At 49.2% G+C, this 16,634-nt stretch overlaps 1 protein-coding gene across 1 annotated transcript in view; it reads right to left on the reverse strand.

Annotated features, from left to right (window-relative positions):
* Nucleotides 1–16,634, reverse strand: part of SEPT2 (septin 2) — a 28,096-nt gene that overhangs the window by 10,118 nt on the left and 1,344 nt on the right. The window contains exons 2-5 of the mRNA XM_018039854.1: nt 11,017–11,058; nt 9,084–9,204; nt 1,365–1,451; nt 565–688 (exon numbers count right to left, since the gene is read on the reverse strand). Of these exons, the coding sequence (XP_017895343.1) occupies nt 565–688; nt 1,365–1,451; nt 9,084–9,204; nt 11,017–11,025 (341 nt within the window). The 5' untranslated portion in view covers nt 11,026–11,058. The remainder of the gene's footprint in view (nt 1–564; nt 689–1,364; nt 1,452–9,083; nt 9,205–11,016; nt 11,059–16,634) is intronic.

The raw sequence follows: 16,634 nt of genomic DNA on the forward strand, positions 1-16,634 counted from the left end.
GAGATGAGGGAGGCCCCCTGCCCCTCCCGCCCTCTCCCCGTCAGTGCTGGAAAGCTGCTGCCTTGGGTTTGCAGGATTAGGACCGAGAGCGGCTGTACAGTGAAAGCGGTGCTCTCTCCAGGGGGCACAGCCCAGACTGCCCTCACAGTCCACCTCCTCACTTCCTTACTGTGCAAAGTCGCCAATAAGCAGCCAACTACAGACACTCGGTCTGGAGCAAGTCTCTTCAGAGATCTCATCTTCTTGAATATGTAAAGGAGGAAGACTCCTATAATATCTCATTCACTAGCCATGGTCCAAATGAAGGTGCTTTATTGATGTTAGCATTTGCTGTTTGGCTGGCTTTGTGATATCAGATCTCACTAGAATGCTCTTAAGAGAAAATACTCATTCCTTGGGAAATTCCTCATTAAAAACGCTATAATGAGAATGGTTTAAATCGCCTTATTCTGTCACACACAGCTACCCCAGACCCAGCGATTGTGAGTGACATGACGGACTGAAGCACATGGAGACACGCTTGGCAGGGGCACAGCCGCATCACCGAGGGCCCTGGGGACGCACCAGTCCCTGCAGTTGATGGCGTCCCCGTAGCCCGGGGTGTCCACCACAGTCAGACGCAGCTTCACCCCTCGCTCTTCAATCTCAACAGTGGAAGCCTCAATCTGGACAGTTCTTTCAATTTTCTCTAAAACAGAAGCAACCTTGTTACTTTCCTATTATTAAACAAGTGACTCAGAAGTCGCTATTTCTCTTTAAGGACAGTTCTCAGAAGGTAACATGAAGATTGTGTAAAAAGGATCCCAGGGACAGCAAGAGAAACATTGTAGCTGAAATTAAAGGGCTGTAGTGAGGTTAAAAAAATGTCAATATTGAAAATTGCAACTTCTCTTCCTGGGACAGGAAGAACAATGAATGACTCATTTAAAGACTGCCCAGGGACTGCAGCCCTATTGTGGGGGCCTAGGGCCCAGGCATGGATTCACAGCCGACTCAGCAGCCTCACAAAGCCCAGTGGTCAGTGCTGGACACACACACCCAAGGGAAAGGGGTCAGATGACACCCATGCCCACAGAAACTTTCTCTGTATGCAGGTTTTTTCATGAGCAACCATTTTCACTTGATCCTCATCAAACACGTAATACAGGCAGGAACTATCACACCCTGTAGACAAAACAATCAAGTGTGGGAAAGACGGGCCACCGGCCATGCAAGCACGCCGGGGCAGCGCCCCTTCCCCTGCCCGACAGCTGTGCCCTGCGTCCAGAGCCACAGAGAGCAGCAGGGCCGAGGCACAGGCCCCTGGCTGCGCTCTGCAGCCCCAACCTCGCCGCGCTGCCACTGCGGCGCGGGGCCTTCTGTACCTGCTGCTCCAGGGATGACTCTTTCCGGGTAGAGGTCGGTCAGAAACAGGCTGTTGATGAGCGTCGATTTTCCGAGCCCCGATTCACCTTGAAATGAAAAGGAATGTGATGTCATGATGTTATCTGTGCGACACAGTCAGGCCTGCTGAGTGCTGACGTGAGGCCTGGCCCTGGACTAAGCACCTCACAAACATCCTTCTCTGCATCCCGTGTGACCACAATGGATTTGGCACAACCGCCCTGGTCCCACTGATGGGAACAGGGGCTCTGAGGTCACTAGCCTGCACGCTCGGGCTGCTGTCCAGAGCAAGGCCTCAGTTGGAATCCAGAGAAATCTGGAGAAATCTTGAGAAATCATAAGACCATAATTCCGTATGTGGTGGTTTAGTCGCTCAGTTGTATCCGACCCCTGAGACTCGCCATGGGCTGTAGTCTTCCAGGCTCCTCTGTCCATGGGATTTTCCAGACAAGAATACTGGAGTGGGTTGCCATTTCCTTCTCCGGGGGATCTTCCTGACACAGGAATCAAACCAGAGTCTCCTGCATTGCAGGCAGATTCTTTACTGACTGAGCTACAAGGGAAACCCAACTCCATCTGACCTTTTGCCAAATATGTGGAATGGACTTGAAGTGGCTCCTTATTTTTTGATAAACAGAATGCACAGATTTTTAGGTATGGGCTCTGCTAACCTTTAGACTTAACACATTTCAGAAAGCTGAACAGACACAACAGTGTCAAAGGCACCCAGCTTCCCGAGCTGTGGGGGCAGGGCGGGGATGCTGGGACACCCAAGACTCCCGTCACGTGACTGGTCACGTGACCAGCCGGCCTGCAAGGTGGGAGCAGGCCCCCCCCCCTTCCTGTTTCACTCACAGCCCCACACCCCCTGCTGGTGGCCACCACAGGCAGGGCAGGCAGCTTCCCACTCCTCTGTGGGTATCACACCCCACGGCAGGCAGCACATGTTCCCCCAAGCAGTTAGTGAGTTAGAAACTGCTCTTCAATATTGTACAGTAGCCTTCAATTAAAATAAATTTAATTAAAAGAATTAAAAAATTCCTCTTCAACCACTAACTACGTATTCTGAATATTTGAAACTTAACTTCAAAGAAGATGTAGAACACCAAGAAATTGAAATGTATATTCCAAGGAAGAACAACCAGACCCCACCACTTGGCTGGAGGTTGTCACCTAAGGCTCAGTTTTGTACGTGTTGGTCTGACCGGCCCTAGGCACCTCAGCTCCACCCCCTCTCTGTTATGTCCTGCAGAGTCAGGGAAGGAGCACACATCTGATCTGAAAATTACCTCTGGGAATATCAAGAACACAAAATTGAATCTGAAATTGGCAGACACATAATTCGGACTGTACTTTAACTAGAGTGCCGTTTTCATAGATGAGAAGTAACATTAAAGGGGCAAAACCAGAATCACATATTGAGCCTTTCCAAATATGAGCGTAAGAATATGACCAAATGCGTGCTCTCGCGTAAGTCACGCTTTTAATAAAGTGTCCAGTGATGCTCGTCCACTGCAGGTGCAGGGGCCCTGACCAGCTCGCCAAGCCCTCTCCGAGCGCCTGCCCAGGCGCAGATGGGGACACAACGGCGAGTCCCTGCCCCCGTGGGGCTCTGCAGTCCAGCAGGGGAGGTGACGGACAAACAAAGCCACCCTGTTACCAACAGAGTGGTGACAGCTCTGAGTAATCCAGCTGAAATCGGACCCAGGCTCGAAGACAGCTCAGCAAAGGCGTCTGGGCAGAGGTGCCCGACTCTGAACCATGAGTCTCAGCTTTTAGGGTGTAAGTGACTGTTTCCCTGGGCATCACTTTGGGGTGACATCCACAACCTGCTCATTAGCTCAGCAGACGAGGCCACCCCGGGCGGACCTCTGAGCACACCCAGCCCTGCTCTGTTCTGCACTAGCATCTCCATCTCCGCTGAGAGTTTCCCTAACAGGTACCTGGCGATGGGCAGACAAGACACACACACGAGGCGTGGGCCAGCGTGAACCCATCGCCACTAACACGTCTGAACGCAAAGCACAGGACGCACTGTGCTCTCCAGCTCTCACGCAGCACACGCTCGGCTCCGGAGGCTGCTTGTTGCCGCCGCCCCTACTGGTAGCCCATTTCTCTGCGCTGTCGAGCAACGTTCCTCGAGTGGATACAACCCGTGTGGTGCTGGGCCGACGCCTGCGCGTGTCCAGAGAGGCGGACCCAAGCACTCACCCAGGCTGCAATGAGCCATCATTCCTCCTGGGCACACACCTGGGAGCGTGCGGCCGTGAAGAAAGCCCACGCCTGAGCACCGCGCCCGCAGTGAGGCGGCTCCCGCTGCTCCACCCCCTGCCCAGCGCAGCAGCCATCTGAGGGGTGCGCGGGACCACCCGGTTGTGGTTTTAGGGGCGCTTTACTGTGACCCGAGGAGACGACACCCTCGTGCGTTTGCCAGCCATCTGCTTATTCCTGTGAAGCGTCTGTCCACACCTTTTGACTCTCACTCGTCTTCTTACTGAGCCTGCGGAGGTCTTCCATATTCCAGATAGGAGTCCTGTGTCACAAACGCTACAAGCGCTTTCTCGGCCTGTGGCCCACTTTCCTATCGCTGCCTTTTGAGGAAAGCAAATCTTGAATGAAGCACAATGTATCATTTCCTTTTGTGATCAGTGTTCCTCATGTCCTAAGCAATCTGCTACTCTGAAGTCATAACCTTTTTATAGCTTTCCAACTAGGTCAACAACTGGTTGAGTGAACAGGTGATGCTCAGGTTGGAATTCATTTTCTGCCCATCATTCAGTTGTTTCAGCACCGTTTGTGAAGACTGACCTGTGCCCATGCCAGACCTCCTCGGCACCTCTGTCCACCGTGAGCTGAGTGCCTCTACACCTGCCTCACACACTGTGTGGGTGCGGGAAATCAGGCTGTTGCTGTCATATCCTGGGCCCTCTGCATTTACAACTGCATTTTAGAACCAAATGGTTAACTCCTGTTGTCAAAAGCCCCTGCAATTTTGGCTGGGACTATACTGACTCTACGGACCCATCTGGGGAGGGTGGACACCCGCAGAGCCCAGCGCACCAGGGCAGGGGTGAGGGTTCACCCTTCCTCAGCCTTCCCCTGGTTTTTCCTGGCAGCGCTTCACATTGGCAGTGTAGGCCCTGCACACGTTAACGTTTTGTTAAGTTATCCCTAAGCAGCATGTGGGAGGAGGAAATGGCAACCCACTCCAGTGTTCTTACCTAGAGAATCCCAGGGACGGGGGAGCCTGGTGGGCTGCCATCTATGGGCTCGCACAGTCGGACGCGACTGAAGCGACTTAGCAGCAGCAGCAGTATGTACGTCTTATACTACTGTAAATGGTACTGTCTCTTAAGATTTTATTAATGTAATTGCCTTTGACATTATATTTTTAAGTTTGTTTTTAAACTACTTGTTGGTAACATACAGAAATAAAGCTGGTTTTTATATACTCACTGGGAGCCTGCAACCTTGCTATTTTGATCTAGTAGCTATGTAGTTTTCTTATGATTTTAATATACACAAGTACATCATTTGTAATTAAGGAGAGTTTACTTCCTTCTCTCAGTTTTTTATCAGTGAGAGTGCTGCTAACTACAGGTATTTCCCCTTCAGAACCAGTGACTGCTTTCCCGTATTAAACCATGCATTCCTGCAATAAAACCCCCTTTGTTTAGGAAGTAGTCAGTCTTGCTATATGACATTTGCTTTGAAACTGACAATCTGTTCCAACATAACGGATATATTAGGGGACAATTTCCACATAATACAAACCTCACACTTTCTTACAGGTGATGAGAAGCCAAGTCCAGCCAGCAGAACCAGCCCGAGGAGCACTCCCACGGCACCCAGCTAGCTGTTTGCCATAGGCCGCCGCCAGGCAGCACCCCTGCTCACAGCAACGCGCAAGCTGCACTCTGCCGAGGCCCGCTTTCCCACCTCGGGCTCAGGGGCTCGTCTGGTGTGGTACTTTCCTCAACCAGTTCACGTGTAGACAGAGGCGGTTTTTGCTACTGTTCAATGTGCGGTAGAGGAAGGCTCTGAGTGGGCCCGCTTCCCCACAAGCTGCACGGCCGCACAGCATGACGCCTGCTGAAGACGACGCAGACACCGCATCACGCTGGAACTGAGTGCAGCAAGCGATTTCACAGCGCAGGACTCGCGACCACCGCAGTAAGGTGTCATGTCTACGCTCCTGAGGGGGTCAGTCTGCGTCTCCAGCCACCTGTAACAGGGCAGCGCTTGGCCTGGCATTCTCCTCGGAGAGCGTCTCTGCTGAACGCTCCACGTGCGTTCACAGGATGTCTGCCCTGCAGCTGTTCAGCAGTCCTGGCAGCGGCGCCATAGTTTGATGATATAATTTAAACATTCTACACGACTGACTTTCTATTTGCTTCCTCAGCTACTGTGAGGAGTGCTGGAAACTCTTGTTAGTATCTCTCTCCTCAGATCCTGCATCAGGCATATTTAAGATGGTGCCGCTCTGAACAGACCCCTTTCTCGTTAGGATATGACGTTCCTCACGTTTGGCATTCCTCGGGGGCAGACGTAGAGTCTGCTCTGACGGGAATGAAAGCACCTCAGCTTTCTTACGATTGGGGCGTGCGTGATGAGGCCCCGCTCCTTTACGTCTCGCTGGTTCTGCACAGAAGGGCCTTCCTGGCACCGCGGGACCGCCGTCCACGTGCACACACCACCCGGGCTGCGCTCACGCCCCCGGACGCCGCCCTGCTTCTCCTCTCATCTACGCTTTCATCTTTCTCCACTCTCTTTTGGACTAAATACTTGTTTACATTCTGTTTTAACAAACCTATGGCTGCCAGCCAGATCTTCATTTTCCCAGCGGCCGCTCTGAGGTTCACAGCGTGCACGGGTAACTCAGCGTCTCCCTTTCAAGCACTTTCTGTCACCTCACCCATCATGAAAGCTCACAGCCACACGCTTTTATCCACCCCCTGCCCGCTGTGTGATCCTGCTCACCTGACCCGTGCACGTTTCACACTATGGATTCTCTCTGAAAAGAAACAAAAAGCAGACAGTCTTACTTACCAACCCCACCTGCCATTCCCAGCGCTCCCCTTCCTCCGCCAACCTGAAAGTTTCATCTCTCTATGGTGTAGTCTGATACCCATCAACTCTTTCCACTAACTTACAAGAAAATGTCTTTATCTTCTCTTTCCAACTTCCGTTTCTCAGGGTGATTTTCGATGGAGCACGGAACTCCCGGCTGTTAGGAACTTCAAGCCGTCCTCCGCAGGGTCTGCGTCAGCCCCGATGGGCTGTCAGTGGCCCTTCCTGCCTCTGACCCTGTGTGTGCTGCTCTTCTCTTTTCTGGCTGCCTGTGAGATGGTCCCATTCAGCAGTGGTTTTCACCTTCTGATCCTGGGTCCTGGTGCACTTTTCTATTTATTCTTCCTGGTTCCCTGGATGCTTTCCATTATCCCCTTTCTTCTGCAGTGAATAATCTGTTAAGCCCATCAGAAGATTTTTCATCTCAGGTGCTGTATCTATTTTAATCTTTACAAGTTCCATTTTCTTCTTTTCTGGATCTACTTCCACTGCTCGGTCTCCCTCCTGCTTACAGGCTGCTTTCTTCCCCCTTGTCTGCAGAACCAACAGCTTTCTGCCGGATGCTCAGCACTGTGCGCTACGCTGCACATGTCCAGACACTGACGTCCTTTAATAAGTCGTAGGCTTTGTCCCGGCAAGTAGCTGGATCATTTGTAAATAAACTTGATCCTTTTAAGGTTCATTTAGAAGTTTTTATAGGGAGGGTGTAGACCAGCCTTTTCGTGAGTTTATCCCTGCTCCCACGCGAGGGCTCTGCTCAGCGTCGCAGGCGCTCTCGCCCCTGGTTGGCTGGACTCCACTGCCTCCTGACGCCCCTCCAGGCAGCCTCCAGCTCTGCTCCGCTCCTTCCTGGTGGCTGTGTCCTACCGGACTTCCTGGAAGCTCCCCACCCTCTACTCGCACGAGGACCACCTGCAGCCCCAGGTGAGAGGGAGCCCCCGCAGAGGCGGAGGGAGGCGGCCTTGTCTCCAGAACTCTGCTGGGGCCTCAGCCCCTGAACTGTGGTCTTCCTCAGCCAAGACCACTTGCTCTGGTTCACTCCTCCCTGGGGAAGGGCAGGCGGCTGGCAGCAAGTTGGGATAGCTTCACAGTTCATATAATTTTTCTCTTCTCTCAAGGATCCAGGCACTGCATTCCTGCTCAAAGTCTTAAAAGGGCTGTTCCATGCATCTTGCCCAGCCGTCTGGTTATTCACACCAGGAGGACTGGTCTGGTATAGTCATTTCAGGATTCAGCAAACTACAGTGCTCCAGGAAATCCAGCCCACTAGCTCGCAAACAAAACAGCTTCACCAAAAGCTGTGAGGCTCACGGTGCCTTCAACACTCACTGTCTGACCCTTTGCAGAAAGTTGTCAACCCGAGTCATTCCACCAGGGCCGGAAATACAAGGAACGGCCTGGCTTGAGCGAAGTGGCGGACCCGTGTCCCAGGCTGCACTGCGTCTCTCTCCCGACTAGAAACCTGAGTCTGCGCGATCACCAGCATCACGCAATCAACTAGAAACCTGAGTGCGCGATCAGCAGCATCACGCAATCATGCTCCTCAAACGCGTCGCTAGTCACGTCTCCGGGCCCAGCGTCCCACACTTCTTTCTCCATCTCAGATCTGTGAACTGGTTATCCTAGGAAACAACTGCTTGTCCCATTCCTGCGTGACCACCCCATCAAGGTTTTCCAGGGGCATCTTAGCATTTGGGGAGAATTCTGCAGCTATCGAGACTGTAATACAAAGTGATACAGTAAGGAGAACTAACTGTTCATCAACTTCACTTTGCTCTGGATACACTAAAACCTGATATGCATGCCATAATCCATGATAAAATGCATCTGATGTAACAGGAAGAAATTTCAGGTAAGCACTCGACTTCAAAGGACTGTACACACTCATTTAAAAATATGTGCGTAGTAAGGACTGTCCCTTGTTTAAAATAGATCTACTACAAAAACTATAGTTATTTTTATGAGTATTAAATAAACACTTCTAGTTAAAATATATGTTACCTTTAAAGTACAACAAATTACTGTAAAATTCGGAAGGCTAAACCAACCAGACACTCATCATCTCATGGACTCTCTGGGTTTGAAGTTGGGGAGTATCTAAGGTGGGTCCTTACGGCTTGAGGGTCTCTCTGTGGTCACAGTGATGTCAGCCAGGAGTGGTGGTCACCAGCAGGCCTAACTGGAGCAAGGATGGTTCTGAGATGGGAGCCTCAGTGCCTTGCCTGTGCACCTCTCCATAAGGTACTGACTGTCCCCCGAGGGACTGCTGCAGAGAAAGCGAGGCACAGGCCAGTCTCTCTAGGTCACGTGTCCTCATCTGGCAACGTCCCATTGGCTGCCCGGGGAAGCCCTGCCCTGTGGGGGAGGGACCAGAAAGGCCGATGGGGCGGGGGACCTCAGAGGCTGTCACAGCGAGCACACCCTCTCATTGCACACAAACGAGGGAATGACAGGGCAGCTTTCCCTTTGTACTCCAGGAAAATTCTCTAGAGAGTTTCCCCCAAATTCTCGAGGTGTTTGATTCTGTCCACAGAGGAGTCCGTGGCTCCGGAGGCCACACTGTCACACCCAAGGGTGGGAAAGGGAGGCGCCCAGATTCAACAACCCGAGGGCATAAGTGAGTCTCTTACCAACCACCATCAGTGTGAATTCAAAACCTTTTTTCACTGACTTTCGGTGAACTTGATTGGGAAGGTTTGCAAATCCAACATATCCAGGAGTTTCTGGATTTATAAACTGAGCTGGTTGTTGCTAAAAAAAGAACAATTAAACACCTTATTAGTTGCTTTTAACATATTATTAAACCTGTGACAAACATAGATATCATTAGTGTTCACAAATCAAAAAGTATACACATAAATCAATACTTCCAAAAAGTCACTGCTATCAGAAAGCTTAACACCATTTAAAAAATCAATCCAGTATCATTTCATACCTACACGCTGACCTAAAATAACATTTCTGTTAAGCAACACACCAAAGATACGTTAACTCATCTCAGTACCATTTCAATCTTGATGTGAGAAACTGTCTATAGAGTGAAAGGAAAGTCAGTCAAACTTACAAAGTAAGGCCCAACTGACAGTGGTTTCATCCATCAAACTCAGCTCAAGAGCAGCTTCAGGAGAAGCAGGAAGCAGCCCTGTCTCCTGCGCAGGCCCAGCTCCCCAGAGTGGAGCCAGGGGTGAGGCAGGCCACCGAGGGGCGCCATGCTAGGAACCCCACCCCCCAGACGGAGAGAAAGAAGACAGAGAGGCCCTCGGAGAGCCCCTTGACAGCCTGTCACGAGGGGATGCCGCACCGCGAGGTCGCTAACACTGAGGGATCTAGGCTGTGGCTTACTGACCACGGGAGGAGAGCAAGACACAGCGATAGTTATTAGACGTAAAGCAAGGCACAGCGATAGAGACTTATTAAATGTGAAGCAAGACACAGCGATAGAGACTTATTAAACGTAAAAGGCAAGACACAGCGATAGAGACTTATTAAACGTAAAAGGCAAGACACAGCGATAGAGACTTATTACACGTAAAGCAAGACACAGCGATAGAGACTTATTAGACGTAAAGCAAGACACAGCGGTAGAGACTTATTAAACGTAAAAGGCAAGATTTAGAATGGTGTTTCCTTTGAGATATATTAACATATTCACATGTGTGTGCACACAGATATAAAAACAATATTCAGAAATGTTGCAATGTTACAAGTGGTTGGAGAAGGCAATGGCACCCCACTCCAGTACTCTTGCCTGGAAAATCCTACGGATGGAGGAGCCTGGAAGGCGGCAGTCCATGGGGTCGCTAAGAGTCAGATAGGACTGAGCGACTTCCCTTTCACTTTTCACTTTCATGCACTGGAGAAGGAAATGGCAACCCACTCCAGTGTTCTTGCCTGGAGAATCCCAGGGACGGGGAAGCCTGGCGGGCTGCCGTCTCTGGGGTCACACAGAGTCGGACACGACTGAAGTGACTTAGCAGCAGCAGCAGTAGCAGTACAAGTGGTTATTCTGAATAACGGAATTATGGTTAATTATTATTTTCTTTTCTGCTTATCAAAGATCCATACTGATGCCTATATAAAAAATGAAAATTACTGTGATGTTTCTGTATCACAGTAACAAACACCCAAAGACTTAAAAGGCAAAGAGAAACAATAATCTTGCAACTTTAACCACAAATTCTGCTTTTCTCAGCATGTCTTTTAGAATCAACTTCTTTCAGGGCTCTGGGCTAATTTGTAAGAGCTGATATAAGCCAATTTATCAAGTCTGAGAACCCCATCAATTCCATCATGATAAATTATTACAATTTTAAAATTATTATTTGAATGGTCTGCCAGGTATAATCTAAGGAGGCTAAACAGATCATCATTAATGCTTTTAGAAACATATTGAAAATCTGGAAAAAGATACCTCAGACCTTTTAGGATGACAGGAAAACTAGGACTGTCTTAATGAATCACACAGTTAGACAGTGACTCATATAAACCTTGACAGTAAACGGCTTGAAAACAAAGCAGTTTTCTCCTTATACTGTGGATACATGATGAGGTATGACCTCTTACCTTAGACATCTTTACTAATGAAGTTGATGAAGTTTCGTCAGTCTGTTAAAAAAAAAAAAAGTACATTCACACACACACACATATTTAATATAGTACGAACTGATACGCAATTACACATGAGGCGCAAAAGCTTCTGATTCACTCAGCTTCTCATTACATCAAGTACTTCCCCAGAAATGATGGAATTTTCAGCTCTCATTGTCTAAGTTAGGCACAGAAAATCGAGCTATGGAAAGCGACCATCTCTATGCCCGTATGCATATGTGCCCCGTGTCCTCAGCAATAAACACCTTCCTACTCCTGCTCATACACTGGGCACTAGATATGCAGCAGGAAAAGAAGACAAAGGCCCACCGCCTCTGGGACTGTGTGAGTTCCTTTCTTTCTCTGAAAACTCTGCACACGGAAGAGATTCCTGTCGGAGTCTGTCTGTCTGCTGCCTGCTGGGGAGGGTGCCTGAGCTCCGCAGACTAAACGCTGATCCTGGGACACAAAGAGCCAGCAGCTACGCTTATAAGTAAAGGAGAAAGGACCGAAGGTGCCTGAGGTTTGAACCGTGGGAGACAGGGACTGTGCTGGCCAGCCTTGGTTAAAAGTCAGAGATGTGAATGCCCTCCCATCTGATTCTTTCTGGCGCTTAGAAAACAACCTTCACTTTCCTGACTCTCCATATCCCCCAGATGGATATATTCATTCCTGAATACAGCACAAAGTTTCCTTTTTGAATGGAAATGGTCCAACCAGCCCCGAAAAAACGGTGAAGTGAGGTTAAGACAGTTAGAAATTGTAACTCTAATTCCCGGGCACGATGTCACAGAAGACAAGGGCAGAGCCTGGGCTCTCCCTTTCAGGTGCCCTTAAAAAGCCAACCAGAGGGGAGGGGGCGGCTGGAAGGCGCGTCTTCCTGGGGCCGATCCCCACCGAGAGTGGGGGAACGCTGGGTGAGTCGAGCGCACAGGAAGGACCACTGCTGACCCAGGAGACAGGCCAAGCCCCATCCAGGCTGCCCAGAACACGGCAGCCAGGGCAGCAGAGCCGGCGCCAGCCTACAAGGCAGCGGGGATGCTGGGCAAGCAGAGAAGCAGGAGATGAAGGGCCCCTCGGAAGGGAGGACCGGAAAGGAGCCGGCGAGGAGCCTGGGAACAGACCGCGGGGGTGGGGGCTCCAGGGCAGGGAGCCGGCCCCGACAGTGCGCCCTCTTTCCCGGCCTCCAGGACGAGCTCGGCGGGGAGGAGAACGAGCGGGACCAAGAAGGCGGCAGCAGCGCGACGAAGATGCGAGTCGCCGCTCCGCCACGTCGCCGTATCTGACTCTCTGCCACCCTGTGGCCTGCAGCACGCCCGGCTCCTCCGACTTCCACCGTCTCCCGGAGCCTGCTCAAAGTCCTGTCCACTGAGTCTGGGATGCCCTCCAACCATCTCATCCTGTTGCCCACTCCCCCTCCTGCCCTCAACCGGTTCCGTCTTTCCCAGCATCAGTGTCTTTCCCACTGAATCAGCTCCTTGCGTCTGGTAGCCAAAGTTTTGGAGCTTCAAATTACAGTTTTCCAAATAACACTTTCTGGACCTAAAATCCATGATTTCCAAACTCAAACTGTGGTAGCTGAATTGATGAAAGGTCACAGTAGAGACTTGAAATGTGACAGGGAAGACCAAATACAAGACACTTTAGTGCACGAGGCAAACGAGAGAGAGGGAGAGGGAGAGAGAGAGAGAGACATCGTGGGTAGAGGACAGCCTCAGAGGAAACAGCGAGGAAATGTACTTGTTAGCAGCGAGACTTCCTCCCGTGACTGAGAGGGACCGATGGAGGAAAAGAAAACGGTGACAGAAGAAACACTTCCCAAGAAGAGCAAGCCCAGGTCCACCTGGAGTTGCGTAACACAGGAGTGAAATCAGGGTCTCTTGAACAGAAGGGGCGTCCTAGGCGAACACTGTTCACAGTCCAGAACTTTAAACATGGAACTTCTGCAGCAAAACCTAAGAGCTGGGGGCAGGAGTAAGACCGGAGAGCTGAAATCTTTAAGGGGGAGAAGGGAGCAGTCAGATGGAACTCAGACGGTCCTGGCAAAAGAAGCAGCGGACACTTTGCTTTACATAATAGAGAGATAAGCATCTGACAATGAAACAAAAGGGGAAGGCAGCCATTAAAAAAAACTTACTTCCAAATTAAAAGAAAAAGATGAAAGACCAACTTGATCAAGCCAGTAAAAATATGGTAAAGAAACAAAAAAATTCAAGAGTATCAGTCATCAGTTTAAATGTGAATTCTCTCCTTAAAAGAGGAGACAGGTTGGGGTGCGGTGGTGGGGAGGGACACCAGAAAACCAGGGTACATTACATAAGAAACACGCTTCCAAAAAAGTAGCTGAAAAAAAGATGCTGAAAACAAAGGAAGAGATGCGAAGCAAGTGCAAACACAAAGAGCAGGGAGAGGTACTGTTAGCATTAACGAGGGCGGGGTTTAAAGGGAAGCTCGGCATTCATGGAGAAGGCAACGGCACCCACTCCAGTACTCCTGCCTGGAGAATCCCAGGGACGGGGGAGCCTGCCAGGCTGCCGTCTATAGAGTCGCACAGAGTCGGACACGACTGAAGCAACTTAGCAGCAGCAGCGGCATTCGTAAGAGGAACAGTTTATAAAAATTAAACATTCAGAAACCTGCACCCATGAACACTTCCATCAGATAAACACACAAAACAGAGACTAAGCGAACTTAACGGGAGTGCAGCCCCGGTGGAAGGCCTAACAGCTTCCCCCAGAGCTGGACAGACGCCAGCGAGCACAGTGTGAGGCGGGCCGGGGACTGCTGCTGTGAGTGTCCACAGGTCACCCTCGCTGAAACAGAGGCGGAAAGGAACTCCTGGCTGTTCAGAGCATTCCTGGATAACCCAGGGTAACAAAGCAAAGCCCTAAGTCACCTAGAAAGCCATGGAAAGAAGACAGTCGCAAAAGCAACGCGACACAGCACAGGCTCTCACAGACTCAGGAGATCCAGGTTTACGTATTTTCATTACTGAAGAACAATGAAAATAAAGAACTGGAAAATAACCCAGCAGAATAGTAAACAAACCCAAAGTTGGTTCTCTGAAACAAACTACTCACAAGTTCCATTAAGGAAAAAAAAATTACTGCAAAGAAGGTATAACACAGTCACAGGGACCACGGGTATGAAGATGGCCACACACTTGAAAATCCAAAGAAACGCATGATTCCTTAGACACTGTAAATGACCAAAACTGAACCAAGAACTGAAAGCCTGACTAGACAAGCATCACTGAACAGCAGAATAAAGAACCTACCAATGCAAAAGGGACCACGAGTAGACAGAATCAGAACTCAATTTCATCCAAACCTGAACAGATAAACGCCCCTGTGACCTTGACCAGAGCCGCTACGGATGAAGAGGAAGCACTCCAATTTATTTTACAAAGACAGCACAACTCCAGTAACAAACCCAGATGAAAAAACGGTGAGCAAGTGGGCTGGCTGCCGGTCAATCTCACTCAAGAATATGAATGCAAGATCCTCAATGAAATACTTGCTAGCAATTATAAGCCAGAAATGGACCAAAAGCAGCTATTAATGCAAGCTGCTACAACAAATTAGAGAAAACCATATGTGAATACATGCTCAAGATCAAGGTGATAAAACTCAGCAACCAACTCTAATAACACTAAGCGAGGCAGCTGCTTCGTACCTTTCAGATCTCTAAACAGTAGATGCTGAATTATTTAAATTGCAACCACTAATTAGGAAGGGATGCCCATTACCACCATAGCTGTCTTAAAACACTTATGAAAAATTCCAGACATATACAAAAATAGAACCCCACATAACACCCTCAAATATCCCCTCAGCCGCTGTTCCCATCCTTGATTATGAATACTAGATAGTTCTAAAAAGTTCTGTTCTGTGCTAGCGCTGAACACCGAGAAAGGGGAATGGCAGGGGCGAGGGGATGCCACTGACAACAGAGGAGAAACAGAGCAAGTGTGGGAACAAATCTAGAAAGAAAGCAGCCCTCGCAGAAGCAATTCATTTTTATTTTCCTAAATTAGTACGTAAACGTGGTTTAACCCCAGGTGGACTTCCTAATGATGCTTTTTTCCTGTAAGGACTGGATAAAATGGCTTTCAAGTTCACCTGAAGAATGAACGCCTGAGGACAGATAGGAAGACCAGCTGTCACAGACACCTGCTTCAAGCTGATCCCGAGTGGCCGAGGACTCTTGCCCAGTCTCTCTGGAGCTTCTGCAGGCCCGCCCTCCCAGAACTCGGGGCCCCCGCCTGTGCTCTGGCCAACTTCAAGGCAGCACCCTGACAACACTGAACCTGGAGCACACGTGAGCCCAGGACTGGGCTGCCCCACAGGCAAGAAGGGGACCATCACCCCTACCGGCCACCTCTCACTAAGACTCGTCTTGATGGACACACATGGGGAAAACGAGACGACTACTACCTGGAACAGGATGTGAATTCTTAAAAATCATTTGTCTAATTTTCAATTCTACCAAGTTTCTCTTATCACAACGCATTTCTTTCATACAATACTAAGGATTTTTTCCCCCTGAAATACAATTTGGACGCACTATGATTTTCCAACAGTTTAAGTTATTAACTGATTACTCTCTCTAAGATGAAAGTTGAAAGAAGTTCAACATTCTTCTGTTGAACTTAACTACCTGCTTATCAGTGAGAAAGTCTCAACCCAGCAACACAAAAAATGCCAAGCACTGTGATTAGTTTAAACCTTGGAAGAAGATCAATCAGATCCCCAAACCTCAGAAATTCAGTTAAAGAAAAACTTTTTGTACTCATTTTAAATAACAGAAATTGCTTAAAGTTCTTCTCTCCTGGACCCACGGCTTCCTTCTTCCAGACAGGAATAGCACGCCAACACACAGAAGTCAACTCTTCTAAAGCAAATGGAGACAGAGAACAGATGGCTAAAGCTCGCTTCTCGGCAACATAAACTTGCTTTGCTCAGTAGCGTGTGTGTGTATCAGTGGACCACCGCAAACCACCCTTCACTGACATGTCATCCTTGTAGTTCCATACATTACCCTAATGTACAAATGACCCTGCAATGTAGGACCTCAGGGTCTGTAATCCCTCATGCAGAGCCCCTGGAACACTTAGCATTCAGCCTTTGGGTCTGACAGTACACCACAAACGCTCTTCACCGCACAACAGCAGCACCCCACAATCAAATTCCTTTTCTCTAATGACAGTACGGCTATTAGCACAAAATGAGACAACTAAGACTACAAAAATGGCTTCATCCCAATTCTGCCTCCAGATGACTTTTCATTCTTTTCTCCCTGGAAAAAAAGCCAAAACCAACTTTTTCTTTTCCAGCAGTTTTTGTTTTTCGAGTTGGGTACAAAAAGGGCCTGAATCACATTTATTAAAGACCACACAGAGAGGTTCGTGCCTATGGGTCCTATCCCCATTTCCGTAGGTCACTCTGCTAGTTTAAGAACTGTCAGAATGCAAATTGGACAGAAAAATGAAAAAAGTAAAATAAAAATTATGATAAAGTTAATGTGGAGAAGATCACTGGCAAGGTTCATTGAGAGTTAGGAGGCTGCACGATGCAAAGAAAGCCTGAGCGGGA

The sequence above is a fragment of the Capra hircus genome, chromosome 3 (assembly GCF_001704415.2).
Source record: "Capra hircus breed San Clemente chromosome 3, ASM170441v1, whole genome shotgun sequence".
In the NCBI taxonomy this organism is placed as follows: Eukaryota; Metazoa; Chordata; class Mammalia; order Artiodactyla; family Bovidae; genus Capra; species Capra hircus.